We start from the raw sequence: 23,843 nt of genomic DNA, 5'->3' as shown, positions 1-23,843 counted from the left end.
AAGTGTAAACTGCTGTGGTTCGGAACACACCCACAGAGATATGTGTTTCTCCTCTGTGAAGGAAATTGTATTATCATTGTTTAAATTTATTTGTTTAAATGTTAACTCAGATTGACCTTTTTACCTTTTTATAAAACAATTGTGTGTTTGTTCATTTGGTTCTCATCCCAGCAAGGCTGAGGGGGTTTTACGACACACTGTCTTGAGTTGATAAGGGATACTGTGTCATGACTAGAACGCGGAACGGACCCAGATGCTGAAACCCAGGAGGCAGAGACAGGTAAGTAAAGAGGTAAGTACAATGTTTATTTTGAGTTCTTGATGTTTCCAAATGACGTCGTGGGTAATCAAGGCTGCGGCTCTTGATTGGAGGTTCTGATACCGTTCGTGGCGAACTCCCTGAACGTGGAGCAAGACAAAGTTCGTGGCTAGGTTCTTGATGCGTGGCGTGGCGGGTGGTCTTGAGGAGCACAAGACTGTGACTCACAGTGGCCGGATGCGTCAGCGGTGGACTGCTGTGGCTGCTGCTGCTCGAGGTGGTAAACTCAGGTGACTCTCGTGGTATGAGAAGGGAACCTGAGTGCAGAGGACAAGACAAGATTAGCTCAGACAGAGACAAGGGAGCCAGACGTAGTGAGCTTCTGGAAACTAAGCACCATCAGGGTTATTAGACTGGTGAAGAATGATGAAGCTGGGTCTCCTTTTGTAGCAGGTGGCTTGATGAGATGAGTAGTCACAGCTGAGATGAATGAGCAGCAGAGCTGGAGGGGGAGGAGTCTGACAGGCCACCATGACATACTGTTTGAACTTAGAATCCAGCATATGGGTCATTATACGACACCCCCTAATGAACTTTTTCTCTGTGTCTTGAAATTGTTACCTCCTTCTTGTGTTCTTAATAAAATCAGCACTAGGAGAGAGAACCTTTGAGAAGAGCAAGCGTGGTGGTTGTCTTCTGTTCACTGGTTTCTTCTCCCTTGAGAAACTTGATTCTTGTTGTGGTCTATTGTTTCTACTTGTGTTTTCCTTTATTATCTAGATGCATTTATCTGACATCCTCCGCCCATAGTTTGACACGGATCACCCTACCGGCAGAGGGATAGCCAGCTCTAAGTAGCAACGGCTCTAAGTGTCATAAAGCCATAGTAACTTCCGAATTTGAAGACACCAGTTTTTCCATGTCTCTCCGCTTGGAGAGACCTTTTTGTGAAGGTTGGGAGAAGCCGTAAGAGTAGAGAAGCAAGTCGGATTCAGCCTAAAAGCTTTTGTAGAGGTCTTTTAATATTAATTATGCCGTTTTGAGCCAATATCAAAAACGTGTAGTTTTCTGGGACATAGTATCTGCAGTCTCTGATCAGAAATCATGCTCTGATCAGAGTTGGGGGCAAAACTGTTGGCATGGAGTAAGTTTTCACCCATTTCCCATCATTCACATGTTTACACGTTCTCCCGCTAGCTTACAGCTCCTTAAAGCCCTAATATAACATTACCAGTTATCCAATCACTTGAGCCAGATACCAGCTCGCACGAGGAAAACAAAGACGTTAATGGATCTATTTTTTCTGCAAGTGGATGCATCAGAATCACTGAAACAGAGTGCTTGTGTTCAGCAGATTGTAGCTACAAACCTTTTCCAGTGGAAAAGTGGGTCTTTAAGGTATAATAAAGATAAGATAATGTGAAAAGCACCACTTCCTATACTGCATTGTTGCTTTAGAAACTAAAATAAGGTTTCTTTGTTGTTGAAATTAATATTCTTTAACAGTTTTACTTCTTTTCATTACTTGAGAACAGTAAACATACACTAAACTTGTGTCAAAAAGGCCACTGTCTAATACGTGATTAGCTAAAAGACCTTGATTTTATGCAAACCTGAATAATTTATTCTGCACATCCTTTTTTTATTAAAAATACATTTATTGGTGTTGTATTGTATTCCATCAAGACCTACTTTGGACATACTGCTGCTTAAAAATTTGGTTCAACTGTATTTTTCATGCTGATTCTTTTATATGCTTGTTTATTTCCCATTTACAATTAGTACCAAGTCCAACAATTTATGCAATATTCTAGTTATATTCAGTCTGGGAACTTAGGAGAGTGAAATATTGATCTCAGGTGTGTTCATCCTACATGATGCAATCTATTCCACTGGTACTGTATTTGATCACAAGGTCCAAAAAATAAATATTTGTGCAAACAGAATCCTAATGGGAGTGCAGAAAAGGTATGGCATGACAAGAAAGGTGTTGAACTTCTTGTAAGGTACATCTAAGTCTCACGTTAAAGATCATATACATACATATAATAAAAAATACATTTAAAAAATTACAATTATTTTTTTAAATAGAAGGGTGTGCATGACATGATTTTTAAATAAAAAGGATCATGAACACACATGAAGGTTTCCATTTGTGTGTCTTCCTTTGCTTTAATTCTCATATACATTGAGGCTTTTGCGTGGAGACCATTGGAGGTAAATAGGAGTCATAACGCTCAGGAGACGACTCCTGTTTTCCAGAGATAAATGTGTTTTGATGCAGTGTGTGTGAATATGCTCAGAACAATCCAAAACCCTGTAATGATGCAGTCTACCGGTAAGAGGGAGCTGTGATTTCCACTTGAAAACAAGTGTTTGCTTTTTGCTCAAGCTGGATGTCATTGCAGCAAAACCACAATACGCACAGATCCAAATTTGCATCTCATTTGACACAGCTGAGATCTGATCAAGTTAAAATTAAACAGTGTGTTGTATCTGGAGGAAAAGTGGAAAATGCAGGTCTGAGAAGATGGGGTGGGAAGGCTGGGAACTTTGAGGATGACATTATCATGATATAGACTACTGAGCTGAAGAGACTGTTCACATCACACAAAATCGTGAGAAAAATAAGAACATGTTAAAAAAAAACAAAAGCACAATTTTCATCAGAAAGGGTGTTCATACTTTCACTTACTGTTTTTTTTGTTTTAAAACAATAAGCTAACACACTGAATTGGCATTTTTAAAACTTGTTCTTAAATAAAAAGAGAAGTTTGGAAATATGAGGATAAGCTCTCACCTGAAAAGAAACAACTGTTGGAAAATTCTGGCAGAACAGGCACTGAAAGACCACATCTTTTTTAATGTCATGCACTTACACTCAATTATTTTTGCCAGTTGAAAAACATAGAAAACATATTAGCTTTAAATATGAATTTGTAATTCTTCCATTCGACTGAAGGACACTGAAGTTCCTTTCCTTGGGTGACTGATCTCATCAGGCTCTTTAATATGAAGCTCGCACGCTGAAAATTGACTTCTTTCAGGTGATCTTTTCTCCATCAGCAACTTTCTGGTTGAGCCATTGTAGAAATTTGTTTTGGCCTGATCGAAACTTGGTTGTCCCTCCTAAAACAGAAAATTACACAGGGTCAAATAATTCCAATTAATGTGGTCTGAGGTAAATTGGGCTACAATTCGTCTAAATCTAAAAGTTGACACATCAGATGCAGTGCAGTGGATCCAAATCATCTCAGACTGGGATGATTATAGTGTTTGATGATTTCTGAAAGTTTAGATCGAAGTCTGACACTAAAACAAATGTGCTAAATTTACCCTTAGGCTGCTGTGACTGGAAGATAATCACGCACATTTTTGTCTGGCAAAATATTACATTTTGTGTAAAGCAGATCACTTTAAAAGAATATTGATCTTCCTCCCTGTAGAGATGCACCTCTGTGAAAACAACTTTTTTTCTAATGATTACTAGAAGTCAATCTCCTTTCAGGGCAGTTTTATTCAAGTTACACACATGTTCCAAACCTGGAGTCAGCTTGAAGACCTTTAATCGAAACTGATATTGTACCTTTTGTATATTTAATGGCAAAAGACAACACTTTTCTGTGCCACGTCTCACAAAAATCAGCTACTTGAAAGACAGATCTGCTTTCTCTGTATTGATCCCCAACTTCCAGCTGCTTGGTTTAGTTCCATTGTGAGGCTGAAATCTGTGCTGTCCGCAAATAAAAGGCTGAGCGTTGTATCAATGCCTCTTCTTTTTTATTTAGTTGAGGAATCACCAGGAGATGGGGCCGAGGGTGAACTTGGGGAGTATTCTCTCAAACATGCTCAGTTTTCGTGTCAGAGGTGATTCATATCTGTAAATCTCAAAATAAATGTGAAAAGGCGGATGTTTGGTGAGTAATTTTAGAGAGAATAAAACAGGATTTCGAGGGGTCAGAACAGTTTATATGGAAAAAAAGAGACAAACTTTTTGCATTCTTTGTACATTCCCAGTCAGGTTTTACTGGATTTTGTGCCTTTATTTGTGGTGGTGACTATGAAAAAGGCAGAAAACTAGCTTAAACAGTCTAAATGTGTGAGAATTGCGCTTAAGTTGAAATGACCTTGCATGCAATATTTTAATGAGTCGCATTGAGGGTTTGAGTTCACACTTGCTTTTGCAGACAACGAAATGTCTCAGTGTTCTCATTTGCAGAGGGACTGTCACCTCCGCCTACCTGACCTGGAGCAGAACTGAAGGACTTCTGCTGAAAATAGGAAAGAGGTAGGTCGTCCCAAAACGACAGTTGACACTGGCGAGTCCAGCTTTATACAGAGCATCTGAACCACACAGAACCCAACCTTCAGCTGGGCCACTCCACTCCAGCTTTGAGGGTTTTTTATTCTCCAATATAATAACAGCATTTTTCAAAATTGATCGCTGAAGGTTGCTTCATTGACTTTTTTAATAAACTTGGCAGCAGAGTGTGTGACAATGTTCCTGCATCAAATTTATCATCATTTCTTCCTTGAATTTGCTAACAAAGTATGCCGTTTTAAAATAGTCTTGAAGTTATCATTTTTTTTAAAAGCATAAATTGATTCCTCCTCCGCATTCAAATATTTCTTTTTTTTATAAACAATGTTTTTGCCTGTTTCTGCCGACAATACAGCAAAGATATTTTGTGCCAGATGTCCCATTTTAACCATTGTCTACTTAAAACAAAACTTTAAAAGTACATTTGAATGCAGTAAACAGGATAAATGTTCTTATCCAAAAATGTTCGCAATTAAAATGGCTTTGAACGACTGTTGCTGGACCACCTGAAGGTCATCACTGACTCTCTGCTAGCCCCCCTGCAGTTTGCCTACAGAGCAAACAGGTCAGGGGATGATGCAGTCAACATGGCTCTCCACTACATCCTGCACCACCTTGACTCTGCAGAGACCTATACACAGGTCCTCTATGGACTTCAGCTCTGCATTCAGCTCCGTCGTCCCAGAGCTCCTCCATCACAAACAGGCTCTCCACACCTGTCAGTGGATCACCAGTTTCCTGACTGACAGGAGGCAGCAGTTGATACTGGGACACTTCACATCCAGCACCCGGGGGGGTGTTCTCTCCCCACTGCTCTTCTCCCTCTACTCCAATGACTGCACATTAGGAGCCCCTTCTGTGAAACTCCTGAAGTTTGCAGACGACACCACAGTCATTGGGCTCATCCAAGGCGGCAAAGAATCTTCATACAACCCACTTAAAATGGCGGAGATGACAGTGGACTTCAGGAAGAACCCCCCTACTCCACCACTCCACTCACAATTCTCAACAGCACTGTGCCCTCAACAGATTTTTGATTTGAATTTGAAATGGTTTATTTCAAGCAATCAAATAGGAATAATACCCAAAACCATACAATCATCAGTTATACATTCATACAATAACTAATCAAAATTTGGATAATTAGTCATATTAATAAATATTGCTAAAAAGGGAGTGGAAGGAAGTGAACTTATATAATCCCACCCCTGTTTAGATTCCGTTTCAGATTCTATACCATGAAAAAACAACTTTTTGAGCTTTTAAGTGTATTATAATGTTCATTCCTCACTATAAACAACCCCATTCCTCTAAAAACCTGCACTCTGAGCACCAGCTACTCCTAACCCATGAAAACAAGTGGGTTGTCACCTTGTGACATCACAAAGTGATGAACAGCCCCCTCCAGGAAGAGTCTGTGCTGCCAGCACTGCCCCCAGACTAACACACACATACACTATCTCTGCGGGGCCAGTGGTGATCAACGAAAATGCTCAGATCTTATATGTGCAATATGCACATCCGTCTTTGCAAAAGTTCAGATGTTGTTTATTTTCGTGGGAGAAACGCAGACACGTTGCAGGGGACATCTTTAGGTTGACGTCATAAAATGGGCGGCACCCGCAAGGATCGAAAGCCTTAGAGATCAAGTCATCTTACTTCCAAGTAGGAAAATGAGCAGCGAAAATATATATTAAAAAATGTTCTTTAGCGTACCAAAGGTACTCTAAAAGGCTTAAGAAAAGCATGATATAGGCCCTTTCATAAATCTTTCCAGAAACTTTTATTTTTCTTTTCATTTTTTCTTTATTTTCACACTATATGAAAATCCATTTTAGGCAATTTTGCTATTTCATTTCTGTCAGGTTTGGTTTATTTTGACTTTCTTTCTGCTTAAATTTATGCAATAAAATGTATGACATGTATTAACTCACCATCCTTTACTTTAATTATTTTTTTATTGTTAAAAAAGCTTTAAGAGGTCAGATTTTAGAAAAACATCAGTGTCTTTTTGGCAAGAAACAAACAAAACAACAAAGCAGGATTTATTTAAATTTGCTTTATGTGCCCTACATTGAACCCCTATAACTGTAAATAACATTTAAAAGCTTGTTAGAAAAAGCTCATAAAACTAATGTAAAGCTCATGTGTCACACGCTCATATAACTCATGCATGTTTGTGCACATTTGATGATTAAATATTCTTAAAAGATTGATCTTACCATCAAGTGGAATCAATCAGCTTATCAAAAATCATTGAATGGAAGAAATGTTAGATCCATTGGATTTTCATTTGGTTTTATGAAAAACATTTGGGCAGAAAAGTAAGGACGAGCTATTAGGATTTAACAAAAGATGAGCATTTTTAGGCATAAAAATGCAAAATATTGACTATTTTTGTTTAAAAAAAAAAATTCAAGCCATTCTAATGTTTTCGCTTTTGTAAGAAATGTAAATGCGGAAAGAAACCCATTTAAAAAAATCTCAAAAAAGGATAAATTTACAGAAGGCAGTTAAGCAAAAGGCTCTAATACTTTACTTTTTGAGAATGGCTAAATGTAGTCCAGATAAAATCATTTAAAATCATTTAAATCATTTATAAAGTAACATTAATTAATTAATTAATTAAGTCAGTCTTCGATAAGTGTTTTTTATGTCCTAAATTATTTCTGTGATTCAGATTCTTTTGGGCTTTTTTTGTACAGTAACTATAAAATTATCAATGAAGAAAATGAAGCACATAAAAATTAAGGTTTGATGGGTTTCTCTTTATCAAAAATGTTCTTTCTGGGAGAGTTCAGTTGAATTGAATAGAATTTACAGCACTATGAGGAAAAATTAATGATATTAATAAGTAAGTTTCATCATTTTACCTTCTTCTTGATGGCATCAATGAAAATCTTCCTGATGGGTCTTGAGTAAAAGGCATCTTCTTCCTTTATTGATAGTCTGGGAATAGCTGTCATTGGTCGGTTTATTCCAGGCTTTGTCTGAGAAAATTTACAAAATATAAAAAAATATATATTTCAAAGGCTAAGTTCTCCAAAAATCTTCTATTGGAGCTGGAACATCATCTACCTTCTCGGAATCCACCAGGGTCCGTGTCTTATTGGGAGATGGATAAAGGCTGCACAAAGATGCCTAAATTAAAAAAAAGAAATGTTTTAATAAGAAATGACATGATTAATTTCATAAATTTACTTTAGCTAAAATAACAGTGTGTGGACTCTGACTCCTACTCACATATTTTGTTTCACGCCCCAAGGATTTTTGAAACGATTGAGCTTTATGCTGTAGGTGAAAAAGAAAAACGTACCACATGTATTACCTTGATGGAAACCAAAAAAAAACTTAAAATGAAGCTGGGTTTTTCAGACAAAAGTCTCAGTCCTTGTTGCAAAAAATGTCTTTGTTGGATGTGCCTTGTAACTTTCCAGGTTGTTGGTTTTTTTTTGCAGCTATAATGGACCTCAGCTTGTTGCCTCTTCTTGGTGTTTTTGAAGTGTTTAAACATCCAGCTTATTCTCTTTGCCTTAGCAGTGACTGGAATTATTAAAATGTCCTCTCCTGAGTGTCAGACGTTTAAACAAAATCTTCAAACAAGAAATCACAAGCACCCCTCTTCTGGGATAGATAATGAACATAATAGCTTTTCTTTGTGACCTTGTGATTGCACCATCAGATTTAACTTTCTTTTTTATTTTTGTTCTGCTTTTTGACGAGGCAGAACACATTTTCTCTAAAGGTTAAAGAGAATTTCATTGCAGCATTTTTCGTTTTAGCTTTGGGCGCTTCAAGCTCCAAACTGCCATCAGTGTTCTGCAGTTCTTGTTGAAGCTTCAAACCTTTTATCAGGCATTGTGATGGAGCTCAGATGAGGTTTGTGGAATGTCTATGTATTGAAGGAGGAACCCTGTCTTCACATCTCACCCAACTCTTTTAGTTAAGTTAAATTGTGACAGTAAGATCTTCAGATCCTGTGGTCGCCAAACATGCCCACATCATCATTCTACCACTCCATGCTTGATAGTTAGTAAAAAGTGTATGTTTTCTACTTTAATTCCACACATTTTCTTTCATTAATACATATATATCATACATAAAACCCCGCTCATTTCAAAGATTTTTTAGATATTTCATCCCACACAAGATTAAAGATGCTGATGTCCCTCCTTTACCCTTTTACATCAGAGCTTTAGATCTAGTGTTGACATTCTTCTGACCACTGGGCTATGCAAATACCGTAATTCCAGCAGACTTTGATGCAAAGAAAAGCAGCTTTGCGCTGATATGCAGCACTATACAGTAGTGAAGTGATTACACTAAATAAGTTGAGAAAAGCAGCTTTGAGTAAATATCCAAAGCCAATGTCCAAAGCAACTTTACTCTGCGTCACAATCTACGTATTTACGTTGATCATGTTAACGGTTAATGATCGGTAATAATCAGCTGTCCACCTCTAACTTAACCTCTTAATGCCTACACAAAAAGGTGGATTTTGCCAACATTTTTGCGATCTGCTTATGCACATCGAGTGATCAGAATTTCATTCATTGTCTCTTTAGCAAGATTCAACGGGTTTGTGAAAGATTCATTCCAAGTACAAGCTGTTTCTTTTCTTCTGCTTCTTAGAATTTCTTTTACAAATAAAGCAGTTTAAGTCTGTTAAAGAGGAAATTCATCTTACCTGAAAACCAGTATTGGTTTTTGATGATTTTGAGATCTGTCAATCAAAACATTTCAAAATTCAAACAAATTTTAACAGACCAAATCAGAACTGTTTCTTTCAATTTCCAATCAAAAGGAACATCAAATGATCACACTTACAACAGGTTTGGAACCTGCCAGGACTTCATCAATTACTGCATAAAGCTCCTCTGACTGTTGTCGAAGCTGAGCTGGAGAGTACATCTAGCAGAGGAGCCACACTGTTAATGCCACTGTGAGTACATGTTAAAGCCTACGGGCATGTTGCAGTACCTCTGCATGTGTGTCAGTGACAGTCCTGTCCAGGAGCCCACTCTGGCTCCTCTCTACCTGCTCATCTATCTCCTGTAAATTTAAACATGGAGAGGAGAAAAAGATGTTGCTGACAAACCTGCTTCACCATTTTTATGTTCACAAGGTGCTGACCTTTATCCCAGATAGTTTCAAATACATTATTCATGATGAAATTCAGATTTTTCTTTTGTTGTTCTTTGCTTGTTCTGCAGAATCCAGAGGCTTTGGCGTCAAAGCCTAATTTAGCCTTATTAAGCAATATTTTCAAACCTAAATTCTGTTATTTAAATAAAAGGTGTATAAAAAATGTAAAACATCTTAAATGCTTTGACAGCCTGTCCATAAAAATCCCCTTTGGTACAGAGTTAATTAATAGCCACTCTGACAATTACTAGGAAGCTGTGCACAACAATAAATTAGATTCTCCTAAGACAAATATATCCAAATATAAATGTGCCTGTCATTGTAGGCAAGTGTTGTTTATGTTTACAATTAAAAATACAATATAATAACTTTTTGATGGTTACAAACAAAAAAATACACATGTTTCGACAATTTACATACATTCAAATTAGATTATTCTAACCGGAGGTCTCTGGGCTTTCATCAGTAATTTTGCCAATTTAGCAGTATAAAAATCATGGTGAATGTGTCAAACTTACTTGCTGATCCAAGAGAAGGTTGTTTGTGGGAATGGCAGCCAGCGATTTGTAACTTGACTTGATCTTGAGTGTCTGATTTTTTTTTTATTTATTTTTTTTTGAGAAAAGGAAATAAATTGTTTTAAATTAGCTGGAACTTAAAATTCCACATTTCACACACAACAACCCCGTGTCTGGGTAAAGCTTGGGTTATTTGTTTGAGCACACTTCATCTTAGACTGCTGATCATGCAAAACAGCTAACAAAACGGAAGCTGCAATTAAAATAACGTTAAAGCGTGTCATTTCTCTCAGCACTCACTTTCATGCACAGACGCTTCAGGTCAACAAACACAATTAACCAGTCAAAAGTGTTAGAAAGCTGCTGGAAGATTCTTCACCTATTTATTATAATTAACTTCCTATGATGTGTTTTTGTACCTTTTGAGAGGTGAGGCAGAAACAAGTCAAATTTGAAAGCCACTAATGCAGGGGTGGACCTAAAATATGGGGGGAGTGGGGTAGAAGACTTTGGAAGGGTGGCAAAACGCTAGAGCTCAAGGTCATTACAAATGGAAAAATTTAAAATACGTTGTTGTTTTTTTTACCCCAAAAATGTTGCTTGTGCATTTTGAAATGCTTGAAGAAGCTAGCATTGATGATTTCTTAATCTTTGTCAATATTTAAAATAATATTTGCTCAAAAATAGGAAGGGGAAGCGTGGGGCTGAGTCCCCCCCTGTAGTTCCGCCCCTGCACTAGTGTGTAGAAGCATCAGCATAATGAAGAAAGGATCAAATGTGAGGTCCTTGTTTTGCTCTTAATTCTGTGAACCATTTTAACCCTTCAAGCTGATGTAATGCATTCTGCAAGCAGACGGACTACCTTTCTTTTTTTACCCTCGCCGTCACTGCAGTCTGAAATTCCACTCCCCGGCCTTGGGGAGGGCGTGGATCTCAGGGACACAGAAGGGGACGGAGTGAGGTTTTGGACTGGTGGAGCCAGAGAGGGCGTGGGAGTGGAGGGGCTGAAGGGGGACCGCCATCCAGGCAAAGCAACTGTTGTGTACCGGGATGGGGACAGGCAGTGAGCTTCACGGAAGGCCTGCGAAGGTGTGACACTTCTGGTGACGGGAAAACTCTTGTCTGAATCAAACACCCCCACACTGGAGGTGGGAGTTGTGTTTTGCGACGGAGGTGCTGGGTCTGTGAGAGCAGAATAAACTGAGATTGATGTTGGTGGTTGAGGGGAAACAGGTGGAGATTTCAGCCGCTGAGACAGCAAGCAAAGCTTTGAGAGGGAGGTCTTTGATTGGGGTGTACTTTTCTTTTCCTCATTACAAAGTTTGGAGGGGGAAGAGATGAGTTCTTTGAGTTTGGTGTCTGCGTGTGGGCTGTTGCGCTTGGAAAAGGAGTTGTACGCTGAAGCAGCAAAATCTAAATTTTCATGCTTTGGTGGAGAGGCAGAATTGAAGTTTGATAACAGAGGCAGAGGAGTTCGGGTGGACGTGCCGTTCCTCACGGGTGGAAGCGGAATAACTTGCTCCCGCCTGAGCCCACTGCTCGAGCAAATTTGCTCTGAACATCTTTCCATCTTAGTTGGAGGCCAGCTTCTGTCCGAGGCTGTGACACAGCTTTTGGGTTTGCTGTAAATTTGGTTCTGACTATCTATTGGGGTGGAGGAGGAGAACTGAGAGGAAAGCTGGAGGGGGAGGGAGGCCACACTGGAGGCAGCTGAGCACGCTTTACAGAAAGACAGGCTCACGGGGTTAACAGGCCAGCAGGGGGTGTAAGGCCTCTCCTGTGAGGGTGACAAGACAGGGAGACGACCTTTCCTGAGGATGGCAGTGAGGAGGGAAAGTCGGGTGACAGGAGGCCGGTGTCTGGGATGGGGTGTCTGTGGACCCACAGACGATGTCAGGCTATCGCAAGATGAGTAACAAGTCTGAGGGATGTTAACAAGACTGGAGCCTGGAGCAAGAAAGTGCTTCTTGATCTTAATAAAAGCAGGGGAGAAGACTTCGGAGCGGATGGAGAAGCAGGGAGACACCGTGGGGCTGAAAGAGCACATAGAGGTCACAGACGAAGGCTGAAACCAGCTTTTCTCCTTGTCCCAACCCTCCGAGAGGATGGACTCTCTGGAGGATGCTGGCGTGGGGAACAGTTCTAAAGAGTTTGTGGGGCTCATCCTGTCCTCTGATGGTCTGTTCTCAGAGCAACCCGAGCTGACTTCAGCTCGGTGAACATCCTTGTGTTTGTCAACACCCGTTTCCATGGAGACCACCTCCATGGAGGCTATGTGGTTGGATGTATTTTGAGACCAAGAGCAGACTGAAGGGGAGGCTTTGATTTGAGATAAGATCTCAGGACCTGGACTGGGCTTCAACTAAAACACAAAGAAATTTGTGGGTTGTTGTTTTTGTTTTGTTGTTATCTTTTAGGCTATACACGCATGTATGCATACATACAAAATCAATGCATTATAGTTAACATACAATCACAAATGGTTTAAATTATATGCAGTTTTTTTATTTTTTCCATGCAAACTACCTTGTGAAAACACATTAAATGTCAAATAAACCTATTTTCCTATTTGTGGCGTAGAGAATTGTGGTGTTGTACTCACTCTGGGTTGTGTATCCAGCTGGATAAGGTGTCTAGCTCCTTCTTCCACAGAGTCTTTGATAACAACTCTCTCTGCTTTAAAAATCTCTCGCTCCGGCATGGTCTCCCACATATTCCTCTCGTGGGACTCAACTAGATTCTAGTAGGAGAAAATGGGAAGAAAAAATATGTGTTGAAGAGGAACGGGGCAAGTGAAACCCGAGAAAAGGGGAGGTGTACTTCAGTAAGCTTCTGTGGGCATGCGGGTCTGCTTGTTTTCCCACACCACAAGCCCGACATATATAACGCTCCTGTACACGCGCATGTCCTGCTAACATTTGGGAAGCAGATGACTCATCTGCTGCACTGAATAACTGACACAGCCTCACAGCTCACATATGACTTTAAGGCCTTCCATCTGCAATATTTAGATTGTCTATTTGTTTAGCATTTCTTGACATATTTCATGTTTTCCATTATTGTTTTAGTTATATCAGAGTATTTTTAGAGCATCCATGACTATAGTGACAAACTGAGAACAGAGCATCATTTAAATCCTGAAACTGCTCTGGGAGTTTTCAGTTTTCTTAAAGGAGTCACAGAATCTTAGTGTCTCTAACTTTTTTCCATTCAATTTTTGTGGGGGGAAAAAAAGCAAATGTGAGAGGATTTTAATTTTTAAGAGAAAAAAGTAGAACATGAAATACTGGCTACTGCAAACATTCAGGTAACATGGAGTCAGTGACGTCTATAAATTAATCTCAATGTTTAATCCATCCATCAATTTGATCTGGGTACAAAAACAATGTTAGAGGATCTGCAACATCATGCTAACACATTTTATATTTAAAGACAAATTAAAATTGTGTTTTTGTGGTATTTTTCGCTTACATTTTTCTCAAAATTAAGCTTAAAGTTGCATTACTGAGTAATTCTTTATTCAAATCGTTGTGAATCCGAAGCAGACAAAAACCTATCCGTGAAAAACCCCTTCTGTATAGAGTTCATTAACAGCCACTCTGACAATTACTGGGATCCTGCACCCAACAATAAATTACATTCTCATAACATAAAGCTTCTTAGAGTGACATAGAAGCTCTACAGCAAGCAAGAAGTCCCCATCTTAGCTGGTATCTGTACGGCTGGATATTTCCAATATTGCTTCATTTTTTGTTGCACCTCTAATGTTAGGTTGGGGTGTGAGGGGCTGTAAGATAGTGGGAGATTGTAAACCGATGGATGATAAGAAGGGGGCCGGCTTACTCCATTCCAACAGTCTCGCCCACAACCCAGAGGTTTCTAATGAACTCTTGCTGCTACGCAGAAATAATGTCCAAAGAAAACAACACAATTTATTTTTATATTGGCTCAAAACAACATACTTAAAAGATCACTGGGAATGCCTTTAAAAAAATCCCAAGATGATCAGAGTGAGACTAAAAGCACCACAAGGGCTCAAATTGAAAAAAATGCACTCCCAAATGAGCAAAATATTTAATTTAGCTAAGTTCAGCTGGAGTTTAACGTCACAGAAGGCTTCCTAAAACAATTTAAACAAATTCATTCACATGAAAATTCAAAAGTTCCTATAAAATAATGATATGATGGTTTTAAAATGCATGTTTGATTTTTGTTGCGTTTTCGTGTCTTTTGTCATGTTTTGTGTGTTTCCCCTGTAACAGTCACAGCATGTTCACCTGTCTTTAATTAAATTATTGATCCTTGGGGTCTTTGTGCGTCTGTTTTTCAGCTCATCTGGTTTTGTCACCCTTTTTGCTTCTCAGACAGTACATATGTAATATGACTTCAGTAAGAGTCCCCATATTGATTATATTCCTACTATAGCAAAGAAAATATAAGAACAAAAAACATACAGGTGTTGTAATGATCCTTTTCTGTTGAGTCGGTACTGAATGGTGATATAGGGGGACCAAGGGATGTTTTTCCCTGGTTAGATCAGTGTTCTCTTTTAAAATTGGCTTTTGCGTAAAAAATAATTTGTCTGAACTGAATCTTATAAAACCTCTGTCAGCTTAAATGGTTTTTCATGGATTTTCTATTATGATAATTGCAGCTGCTCTAAAATGCTGCCAGTAACAAAGCACACCAGTGTTTAAAGAAAGCAAAGGCCAAACCTGCCCTGAACACATTTTGTTATAGAAAAACATGGTAAAAAGGTTGATCCTCATGAAAGCCCTGCCTTTTTGGTATTCCTCTTTGTCTGCATTTGCAGAACTCGTCCTGCTTACTCAGATAGCAGAAGAATAACAAGATGAAGAGAAACCAAATTGATTTTAGGAAGAGCAAAGGTTAAATGCTGCAGATTTTTTGAAGGTTAGACACCAGGAGGTTCCAGAACTGTATGTACAAATAGTTACCAGAGGAGCACACACCTGCTTTCAAAGAGCCTGTCCCTGCTCAGGGACCAAACTTGTTTGGGTGGAGTGAGTGGATTCTTGGTACAGATCCAGAGTGACTGAGCATTTAAGATACCCTTCATGTGTCATGTAATCAGTTTATTGGAAATATTACAAGTGGTGAGGAACTATTTTTGGAAAAAAGGGTAGAAAAATGTAATGGTTGAAAAAAAAAAAAGCTTTTATAAAGGCGACTGAGTGGAAATAGAAAAGATAAACGCATATTTCTGATTGGTTGCAGAAACTAATAGCTGATAATCATGCATTTAACTGCATTATATAACAACAAAAACAGCCATTATACATCAATATGATACTGACACATAATTTTATTTAAATTATGCACACACACCACACTGACAATTTACTTATTACAGCCTACAAAATCCTAAAGAAATAGAAATTAGATTAGAAATTCTTAGTTAGAATAGCAGCTGTATATGCATCTTTACTAACATGAATTCCAACTTTTGTAGAAGTTTTACTCTAAAAAAAAAGTTGACACCATTGCACTGACAGCTCTCGGTTTTCTAAACACATTCAAAATTCTCTTAGAGCTGCATTTCAGTCTGAATTACATTAATCTGTTGTCAAAATAAATAAAAAAAGGATCAGCATAATCACATCTTAGCTGTACAGAATGTTGTGAATTAGAAAAACAAAGTTCATTCAAAATAATATATAAATATATAATATATAATATATAAAAATAATTTTTTTATTAAAGTTAAAGGCCCTTCTTCTGTTGAAATCTTTCAAATACGTTTGTTTTTTGTTAACTTTGTTATCTCAGACGTTTCAATTTAGCAGTCGGTGCAGCCACTTAAAGAAAGAGGATGAATTGTCGACACGTGACCGAGCGACTTGATATCCCTCAAGAATGAGATGAATGTGGTGGGGAGTAGGGGTGGGTGTATTGATCTGAGTATTGATACTATCGGTACCAAGTATCAATACTTTTATCACAGTTTTTCTTCAATACGTACAGTATAGTCAAATTTACTCACCACTTTACTAACCACTTTACTACCACTTTACCCACCACTGCTGTAGAGCCTCAAAGAATAACACCCATTAATTTATTTGAAAAAAAAAACAGAGAATATATCAGGTGTACTTAGATGTTGCAATTTAGAGCCTGACAAAGTTTATATTTGCCACCAATAATATGTTGTTTCAACTGAACAAGACCTCGTTCTGAAACTCCTAACCAGTTGATAGGATCAAACATTTAGATTGCCCTTTTTGCCATTTGTCACAGAAGGGCTGGCACTAATGGCAACGGAGGAAGTTGTGAAACCCAAGGCGCCACCCCCTGCAGAAAAACACCTTTGAAGTTTTTATGCAGGCAGCCAACAAGACGCCTTCTGGCATCCAGCACTGCAGTGCTGTTCTGACGCTGGTGATGGATAAACATCCAAGTGCTCTTTAAGCCCTCCAGAAACCGACACCACGGGGGGCTGACATGAGCACCCGTGGGGGGCCGTTTTCATCTGCGTTGTTTGCCCTACAGTGATTCCTCTTAACATGATATGTTCATGTCAGAAAAGTTGTTTAATTTTGGAAAAGAAATTATCTGGTGTCCTAAATACTTATACACTCTGCAGAATTGTTTCTTTTGTGTGATCCTGTAGATTAATATTTAATGTCACAAAAAACAGACAATTAAAGGAATATTAGACAGCAAGTTAAGCAAATGTCATGTTCAATGCATGTGTTGCACAACAAAGATTTTAGTTCATGTTTTTCTCAATGGTAGATGCCGCAGGTGTTTTTGAAGAGTACTTGACCTTCTGCTCCAATAAAAAAAAAAGCAAAAGTAATTATCAAAGCTGTCATTTTTAATTACTGAAATGAATTCTTTGTTTGTTGATACAGATGTAATGATCAGAGTTGATGGCGAACATTTCTTAGAATTAACGTAATCTAGGAAACTACTTTTAAACTGTTTCTTCGAAGCTCATGTTTGCATCATCTGGACGAAAACAATCAATAAGAGGTGAACTTTCCCCCTGAAGTAATGCTTTGTGTCACTTAACATCACATAAAGCATATATTCCACTTTCCCTTGCAGGGTGGTCATATTAAATTGTTTCTTGTAAAAAAAAAAAAAAAAATTCAACTTTAAAAATTACAGTAAATTACTGATAATTGATTTTGTATTTATATCTTTTGTAAATGACCATAGAATAAGCAGAATAATGGCCTTTCGAGGTGTCCATCATCTGAAATTATAAGACTTTGCAGAGACAAAAGTCTGACGTGGACTTCTCTGAGTTGTCAATTATTTTCTGACAATTGACACCTCACCTTTTTGTTTTAGTCTTTGAAACTGAAGGTTTGAAGGTAAAAACACACAAGAAAACCTGAATGATTGATGAAATTAAGGGATCACATGTTTATGACAGGAAATGATGGTTAATTAAAAGTGTGAAAGTGCAGACAAAAAGGAAGTTTTTTTAGATTCAGCAAATCCAATACTTCAAACAGAGTGGTTGCAAATAATTGCAGACAGAAGCTGGAAAGATGCTTTTAAAGATTTCCTTGTTAAAACAGCTGGAGAATGGAGCAGAGAAGAAGCTGCAGAAAAGCTTCTCAGTTTATGCTTCGACTGTACCGTATCTGATTTCACAGCCAGAGCTTGGGATGCATCCTCCCCGGTAAAAATGATTTGAGCAGGTAATCTGTGCACCTCTGGTACAAATGAGAAAGTAGTAGATTTATCTGGTGCTGCTGCTGCAACCTGTAAACCAGAGCAAAGAGGAAAAAATGGTGATGGTTCACATTTCTCAACATGTCATGAAATCTACCCTTGTTAAAGGGATTTAGATATAAAGTTAGGGAAGTACTTACTGCAAGTAATTGGTCAAATAAAACTCTAATGTCTGTCTTGAAATAAATATTAGAAAGTATTGAGACCCTACAGTTGAAAACTGATTTCTTTCTTCAAACTTTCTTTCACTCATGTAACTATTTCTGCCTCTAATGATCCATAATTGCATGCACACTAGCTCACAAATTGGGCAATTAAGTGTCATGCAGTTGAAATCCCTGATAAAACTACACTCATGGAGCAGTTTCAGTTCCATTTAAATCAACTCTTTTTGTGATTCAGCTCAGCCTCAAAACCAAAACCAGTCATTAGAAAAAACCTGTGAACCATTTTAACAAATTATGCTGTAGAAAGGCCAGTGTTATTTCACTTTGTGGCTCCCCAACCAATTTAATCAGAACGTGTTGTTTACTAAGCAGGAAAGTACATTTGTGAAGTAATTTATTTTAGGGCAAATGTTTAGCTGGTCTCATCCTTATCCTTTGATGTCTAAACCAGGCAAATCAAAATCATTACAGATGGGAATGGAGCTGGAGGAAAAAGGTGCTCTAATTAAGTCTGATCCAGTCCTGATTGTTTTGTTCAACATCAGTGCAACAATTTGAGTTTTAAGAGGGTTTTAACTGTTAAGGTGCTCACAAAATTGTTGTAATGTAAGTATGGTATTAAGTTTGTAAAAAAAAAATTTGTAGACTGTAAGCCTAAAACAAAATGTTGTCACAAATTATGATTACTTTAAATTTGGTCTGCAGCTGGTTTCTAAGCTGACTGATTTTGAAGACAGCAAAGTAAAAAGAACATGAAGTGGATGGATAACTTGATTTATTATGTTAGTGTCTGAGAAAGGATGTTATTTTAAGCAAAAAATACAATCTAAAAGACTTGATTGAGTATTTCTACCAACAATACAGTTTATTATTTTAGCCGTCTTAAAAATCTGTACATGAAGGCAGTATAAATGCACCTTTAAAGCTTTTTTATTCATTTTTGTATAAAATAACAATGGAAGCAAATTAATTTGTGACAGAAAACTGTCTTTTTGCGCTCTATAAATAATTAGTTATAACTTGCATTTATCTTTCTGCATCACTCATTTGTGTTTCTATCTAATTTAATTAGTGCCTTTGTTTTTGCTTTTTTTCTGTTATGCTGAATTTTTGCTCTTTATTTTTCATTTTAGCAACGTGGAGGAAAAATATTTTTTGATGTCACAGTAGTCAATTTCTGTCTGCTAGATGTGAAATTATGTAATAAAAATCAGAGACTACATAATATGAAATGCACAAAATGCAATAGCGTTACTTTGTAAAACTGCACAACGCATACTAAACAATACAAATCGAAATTGTGCATAAAATAAAATATCTTAACACGTTTTGTAAAAATGTAACAAATCAAACCAAAACACAGCAATTAAATGTGAAAATCCAGAAAGCAAAATCATTTAGGAACATTAAAGAGGTAGTGGATTAAAATGTTTAAGAGAAGCCATAGCTGCAGATGATCGGTACAGAACTGAGAGAAAACCAGGAAAGTATGCAGTAAAACTTCAGTCAAAAGACTCGAGGAGGAGAGCAAAGAAAAACCACAGCAGGAGCTGATCCAAGAACAAATGGAGTTAGGTTAGAAGTCATGAACTAGAAGAAAGTGTAAGATTTGATGGAAGTGAGGAAATTTGGAGTATGAGGCAAAGACGTTTATGATTGCTGTGAAATAGTGTCAAGGCTTGCTGGAGAAATGACAGATGGGTTTAGGGTATGTGGAGCTGGTAATGCATCTTAGATCAAGTCTGAGTCTTGTTTGTAGCCATGATGGATGGGTTGGCAGAATCTGTGATGTTTGCAGAGAACCCTGTAAGAGAAGGAGCGGACAAAGCAAAGAGCCATGATATGGAGAAAACAAAGTAAAATCAGCCAAAGGAAGACCAAATAGATCAGTGAGTGAAGGTGAGATACATTGGGTGGTGAAGATGAAAGGATTGTGAACAGTTTGGACAAATGAGCTGAAGAAATAACCTATATTCCATCCTGTCAGTCCACGAGAAACACAAAGAAGGAATAATGAGAGGAGATGTGTCCTGGGATTGTGTGTATGTGAAAAGATGGCAGCAAAATGAGATGGAGAAATTAACAAAACCCGATGTGAATTATGGGATACATCTCAAAATTTTTTGATTATTGTTAAAATACAAAATATGTTGTCAGTCCATTCAAAAAGTAAAACTCATATTTTATAGATCAGTTAAAACACTCAAAGCCTTTTATTTTTTTGGTTATCTGGTATCCAAGATAAATATAAAATTATGGAAAAGTTAAATAGATAAATAAATAAACAATTAGCTAGTTAACCTAAAAACACCTGCAAAGTTTCCTTAATCTTTTAAATGGATTCTCAGTCTGAGACAGTAGGTTATGCAATCATCTCGAAGACTGCTGACTTGACAGATGTCCAGAAGACAGTCATCAGCGCCCTTCAAAAGGAGGTCAAGCCACAAAAGACCACTGCTAAACCAGATAAGATACAGAGACAACTTTGAGAGGACTGTCAATCAATATTCTATTGCAGCACATGGATGCAGTAATTTATGCTAAAGGAGGCCCAGCCAAGTATTGAGTTCATAAAAATGAACAGAAGCCTGAAATATGTGCTAAAAACATCATTTTTTATATAGTTTGATGGGATGATTTTCTGAGACTCTAAAACTACTGTTTTCATTATCTATAAAAAATACAACAAATAAAGATTTAAAATAATACAATAAATGAGTTTCACTTTTTGAATTATGACATTAAACTTTTGGAATATTTTTAAATGCTTTGAGATGTTCTAGTTCAGTAAAGATGGCAGCACTGACAGAAGACAAAAAAATGACTCTTTTCAAGGTGTTGACGTTTTTCAAAATGCAAAGGGAAGAAGCAGGTGATGAAACCGCCGCATTGAAGGACAGTGTGCTCCCTGAACTGTAAGAGCTAATGACAGACGGTCACATGACCCATTGTTCTGAAATGAGTTCATGAGACTGAAGCTTTTCCACTTGGTCATTTTTTATTTTTTTTCATTGTGAATTGCGTAAATCTCAGCATATAAAAGAAAAATGCAAATTAAAAAAGAATATAAACTAGTATTTTTTATTAATCTGTATAAACTAAAAAGAACAAAGCACTCTATATTTATGTGGTATCGCTAAAATTTGCCAGTAACATCTAGAAAGACATTTATAAAACTGAAAATTCAACCGTCAGCTGTCAATCTTGAGATTTTCCCTTCTCCCTGTGGAATTTTAAGAGCAAATGTAAAATAAAAGTGCCACATTACTCAAACGTGCTTCCAGTATAGTTGTTTGAAACAGAAAATGTGGCCACAGACAAGTAAAAGTCTTTTTTAACTAGACTGAAAGATTTTTTCTTTTTATGCAGAATTTGACTTTCGTGAACAACACTCCAGAAAATATTTTGTTGAACTCCTTTACAGTCCCATTCTGATCATCTTTTATCATCTAATGTGGTCTTTTAATTATGATTCTCATTTTTAGCTCAAATTAAAAATGGATTTAAAAAACATTTATTTTTTTTACATACATTCTGCAGAGTTCATTACAAATTCACATCTGAGTTGTGGGCGGGACCATTGGTGTGGAGTGAGCCCGTCTCCATTTCCCATCATCCATCTGTTTATGCGCTCTCCTTCTAGCTTACAGCCCCTCATAATCAGACATGCCAGATGGAAAAACAAAGATGTACTTATCCAGTCGTCTACTAGAAGATGCATAAGAATGGAGCGGAGAAGGGAGCTTGTGACTTCTCACAGTAGCTTCTACATCCCTGCTGCAAGCTTTTTCAAACTGATTCAGTGATTTGAATAAAGAAATACTCGGAAATGCAATTTTAAGCCTAATTTTCTTTAAATTTGTCTTCCATCGTGAGAAAAATGTCACAGGAACATGTTAAAACACCCAAAACAAAATTTTCATCAGAGTAACAGTTGTTTTTGGCAAGTTTTAATCCAGAAGTGTAAATACTGAATCTGTTGGTTGTTTGTCGAGACGCCTCTCATCTTCTTCCACACTGCTGCTCTTGATAGGTGTTTCCTCTCCCTCTCACACATGGATCAACTCACGATTATTTTCTTCCATCACAGTTTAGCTCTTTGCTCATTCTCAATTATCAAACTGTCAGATTTTGTCGCTTTGCCACTTGCTGGACCTTTCCACATTTAATTAAGCACCTCACAGTCAGAATACCTATCTTAATAGATTATCAACTCTCAAGATGTTCAAAATGTTAAATGTAAGACCTTTGTCTGAATAAAAACCATATGTCGCTTTATGTAAAAAATCTGAACTTCTTCCACAGCTTTTCTTAACACCTGCAGTATTTATCGTGACAGATGAGACGGCCAGGAGCTGCAAGGGGCTCTAATTAACAGAAATGGATGCCCAGCCAAACAAAAAAAAAAAATTTGTGTGAGATATCTAATGTGAAAGTCCCTGATTTGTCACTCTCTGTACTCAGTGTTGAGTCAGATTACAAAGTGAAACATTAAAGCAGGCAATTCCTACTTAACTATTATTTAAGACCTCCTAAATGTTTAATCCCTGTGATCCATTGCTGGAGCTGGATCATTTTGTCACATGCTGGCTGCGTGCCTTCTCGAAGTTATTCCATTGGCATGTGAAGCCTGTAACAGTGATCCATCACGAACAGCATTAACCTTCCCCTGTTGGTCAGGCATACAGAGATTCACCACAGGGTGACGAACATATGAATTTAAAAAAATATATATAATCCACTGGAGATGTTTTTCCCACTAAAGGTAAAGATTTGTCCTTACCATTACCAGCTTCTTCTCCCAGAAGCGAGATTTCCTCTACACTTGTTTTTATCAGATCAGGGAAACACCAGAGCAGAAAGACCTCTGTTTTAATTACAGACCAACACAAACCGCCCTCCCTGCAAAGCAGATAGCGTGTGCAAATATAGACCGGTGCCAGCCACTTCTGAAGACATCGGGCTTTCTCAAAAGACTATAAATACGTTTTTAGATTTTAGGTCTCGTGCTCAAAGTTAAACAGACACAACTGTCAGTAAGGGTCACATTCTATTACAGAACGTGGGAAGAAAGATTTATTTTCTTAATCTCAGTTACCAGAAATGTGTAATAATTTACTGAAGTCCACAGATACTCCCACATTAAAAGGCATTGAGTTTCCTCCGAAAGCTGTGTTGTTGTTTATCCCAGCGTGAAGGGAAATAGCCGGTTAAGTATCAAGCCACAGCAGCTGAATATAAACCGTCTGTTATGTGAGACTGGTAACTGCAGGGGGGGGGGCAAAGTAAACACACAAAAAGTCCATCTTTCTGGTCGGTAATAGATAATATTTTCACCTTACAGGACGGTTTACTAAATGGAAAATCCAAATTTGCAATCCTTCTTACCTTCCTCGCATTCATAATTACAACCTTCATACTCCTGAAGATCTGCTCCAATCCAGATTTCAAAACAAGACTTGAAACGATAACAAATCAGTGACACCCACCCCCATGAAGTTAAGTGTGTTTTACTGCTCATGTGTGGATCATTCTTGATTTCCTTTTATAGATGCCAAACACCCATAAATAGCTTGCAGATGGCAGTCTGAGTGTTGTGCAATCAGGACAATTTTTATGCAGGAGCCGCTGGCAACACACTCTGAGGGAAAGAGATTTGACTTTGCCGTGCTGCCGTTCATTTTTTAAAACCTCAAATCACCCATTCTTTCTCAAGTCTTCCA

General features: G+C 37.7%; 1 protein-coding gene and 1 long non-coding RNA gene across 5 annotated transcripts; both read right to left on the bottom strand.

The window, feature by feature from the left end:
- Positions 1–285: 285 nt before the first annotated feature.
- Positions 286–23,639, bottom strand: mlip (muscular LMNA interacting protein). 4 transcript variants are annotated; one of them, XR_002291863.2, is made up of 13 exons: positions 23,509–23,638; positions 17,858–17,983; positions 12,846–12,983; positions 11,106–12,605; positions 10,244–10,315; positions 9,561–9,632; positions 9,408–9,491; positions 9,268–9,303; positions 7,824–7,871; positions 7,659–7,721; positions 7,454–7,570; positions 488–3,388; positions 286–399 (listed from the first exon to the last, which is right to left on the bottom strand). XR_002291863.2 is itself a non-coding variant. In XM_011484522.3 (12 exons), the coding sequence occupies exons 1-12, from the start codon at positions 23,536–23,538 to the stop codon at positions 3,185–3,187; spliced, it is 2,490 nt and encodes an 829-aa protein (XP_011482824.1). In that variant the 5' UTR covers positions 23,539–23,638; the 3' UTR covers positions 286–3,184. The 4 variants fall into 4 exon arrangements, 2 of the variants coding, with proteins under 2 accessions (XP_011482824.1, XP_011482825.1); XR_002291862.2 differs by having other exon boundaries at positions 286–576; positions 657–3,388; XM_011484522.3 differs by having other exon boundaries at positions 286–3,388.
- LOC111948854 lies at positions 22,464–23,500 on the bottom strand. The gene is made up of 2 exons (XR_002874851.1): positions 22,904–23,500; positions 22,464–22,789 (listed from the first exon to the last, which is right to left on the bottom strand). It is a non-coding gene; the product is annotated as an uncharacterized LOC111948854 (long non-coding RNA).
- Positions 23,640–23,843: the final 204 nt, after the last annotated feature.

The sequence above is a fragment of the Oryzias latipes genome, chromosome 15, assembly GCF_002234675.1.
Source record: "Oryzias latipes chromosome 15, ASM223467v1".
Taxonomy (NCBI): Eukaryota; Metazoa; Chordata; class Actinopteri; order Beloniformes; family Adrianichthyidae; genus Oryzias; species Oryzias latipes.
Note: the sequence above shows the minus strand (reverse complement) of the source record. Positions and strands in the feature narration are given on the sequence as shown.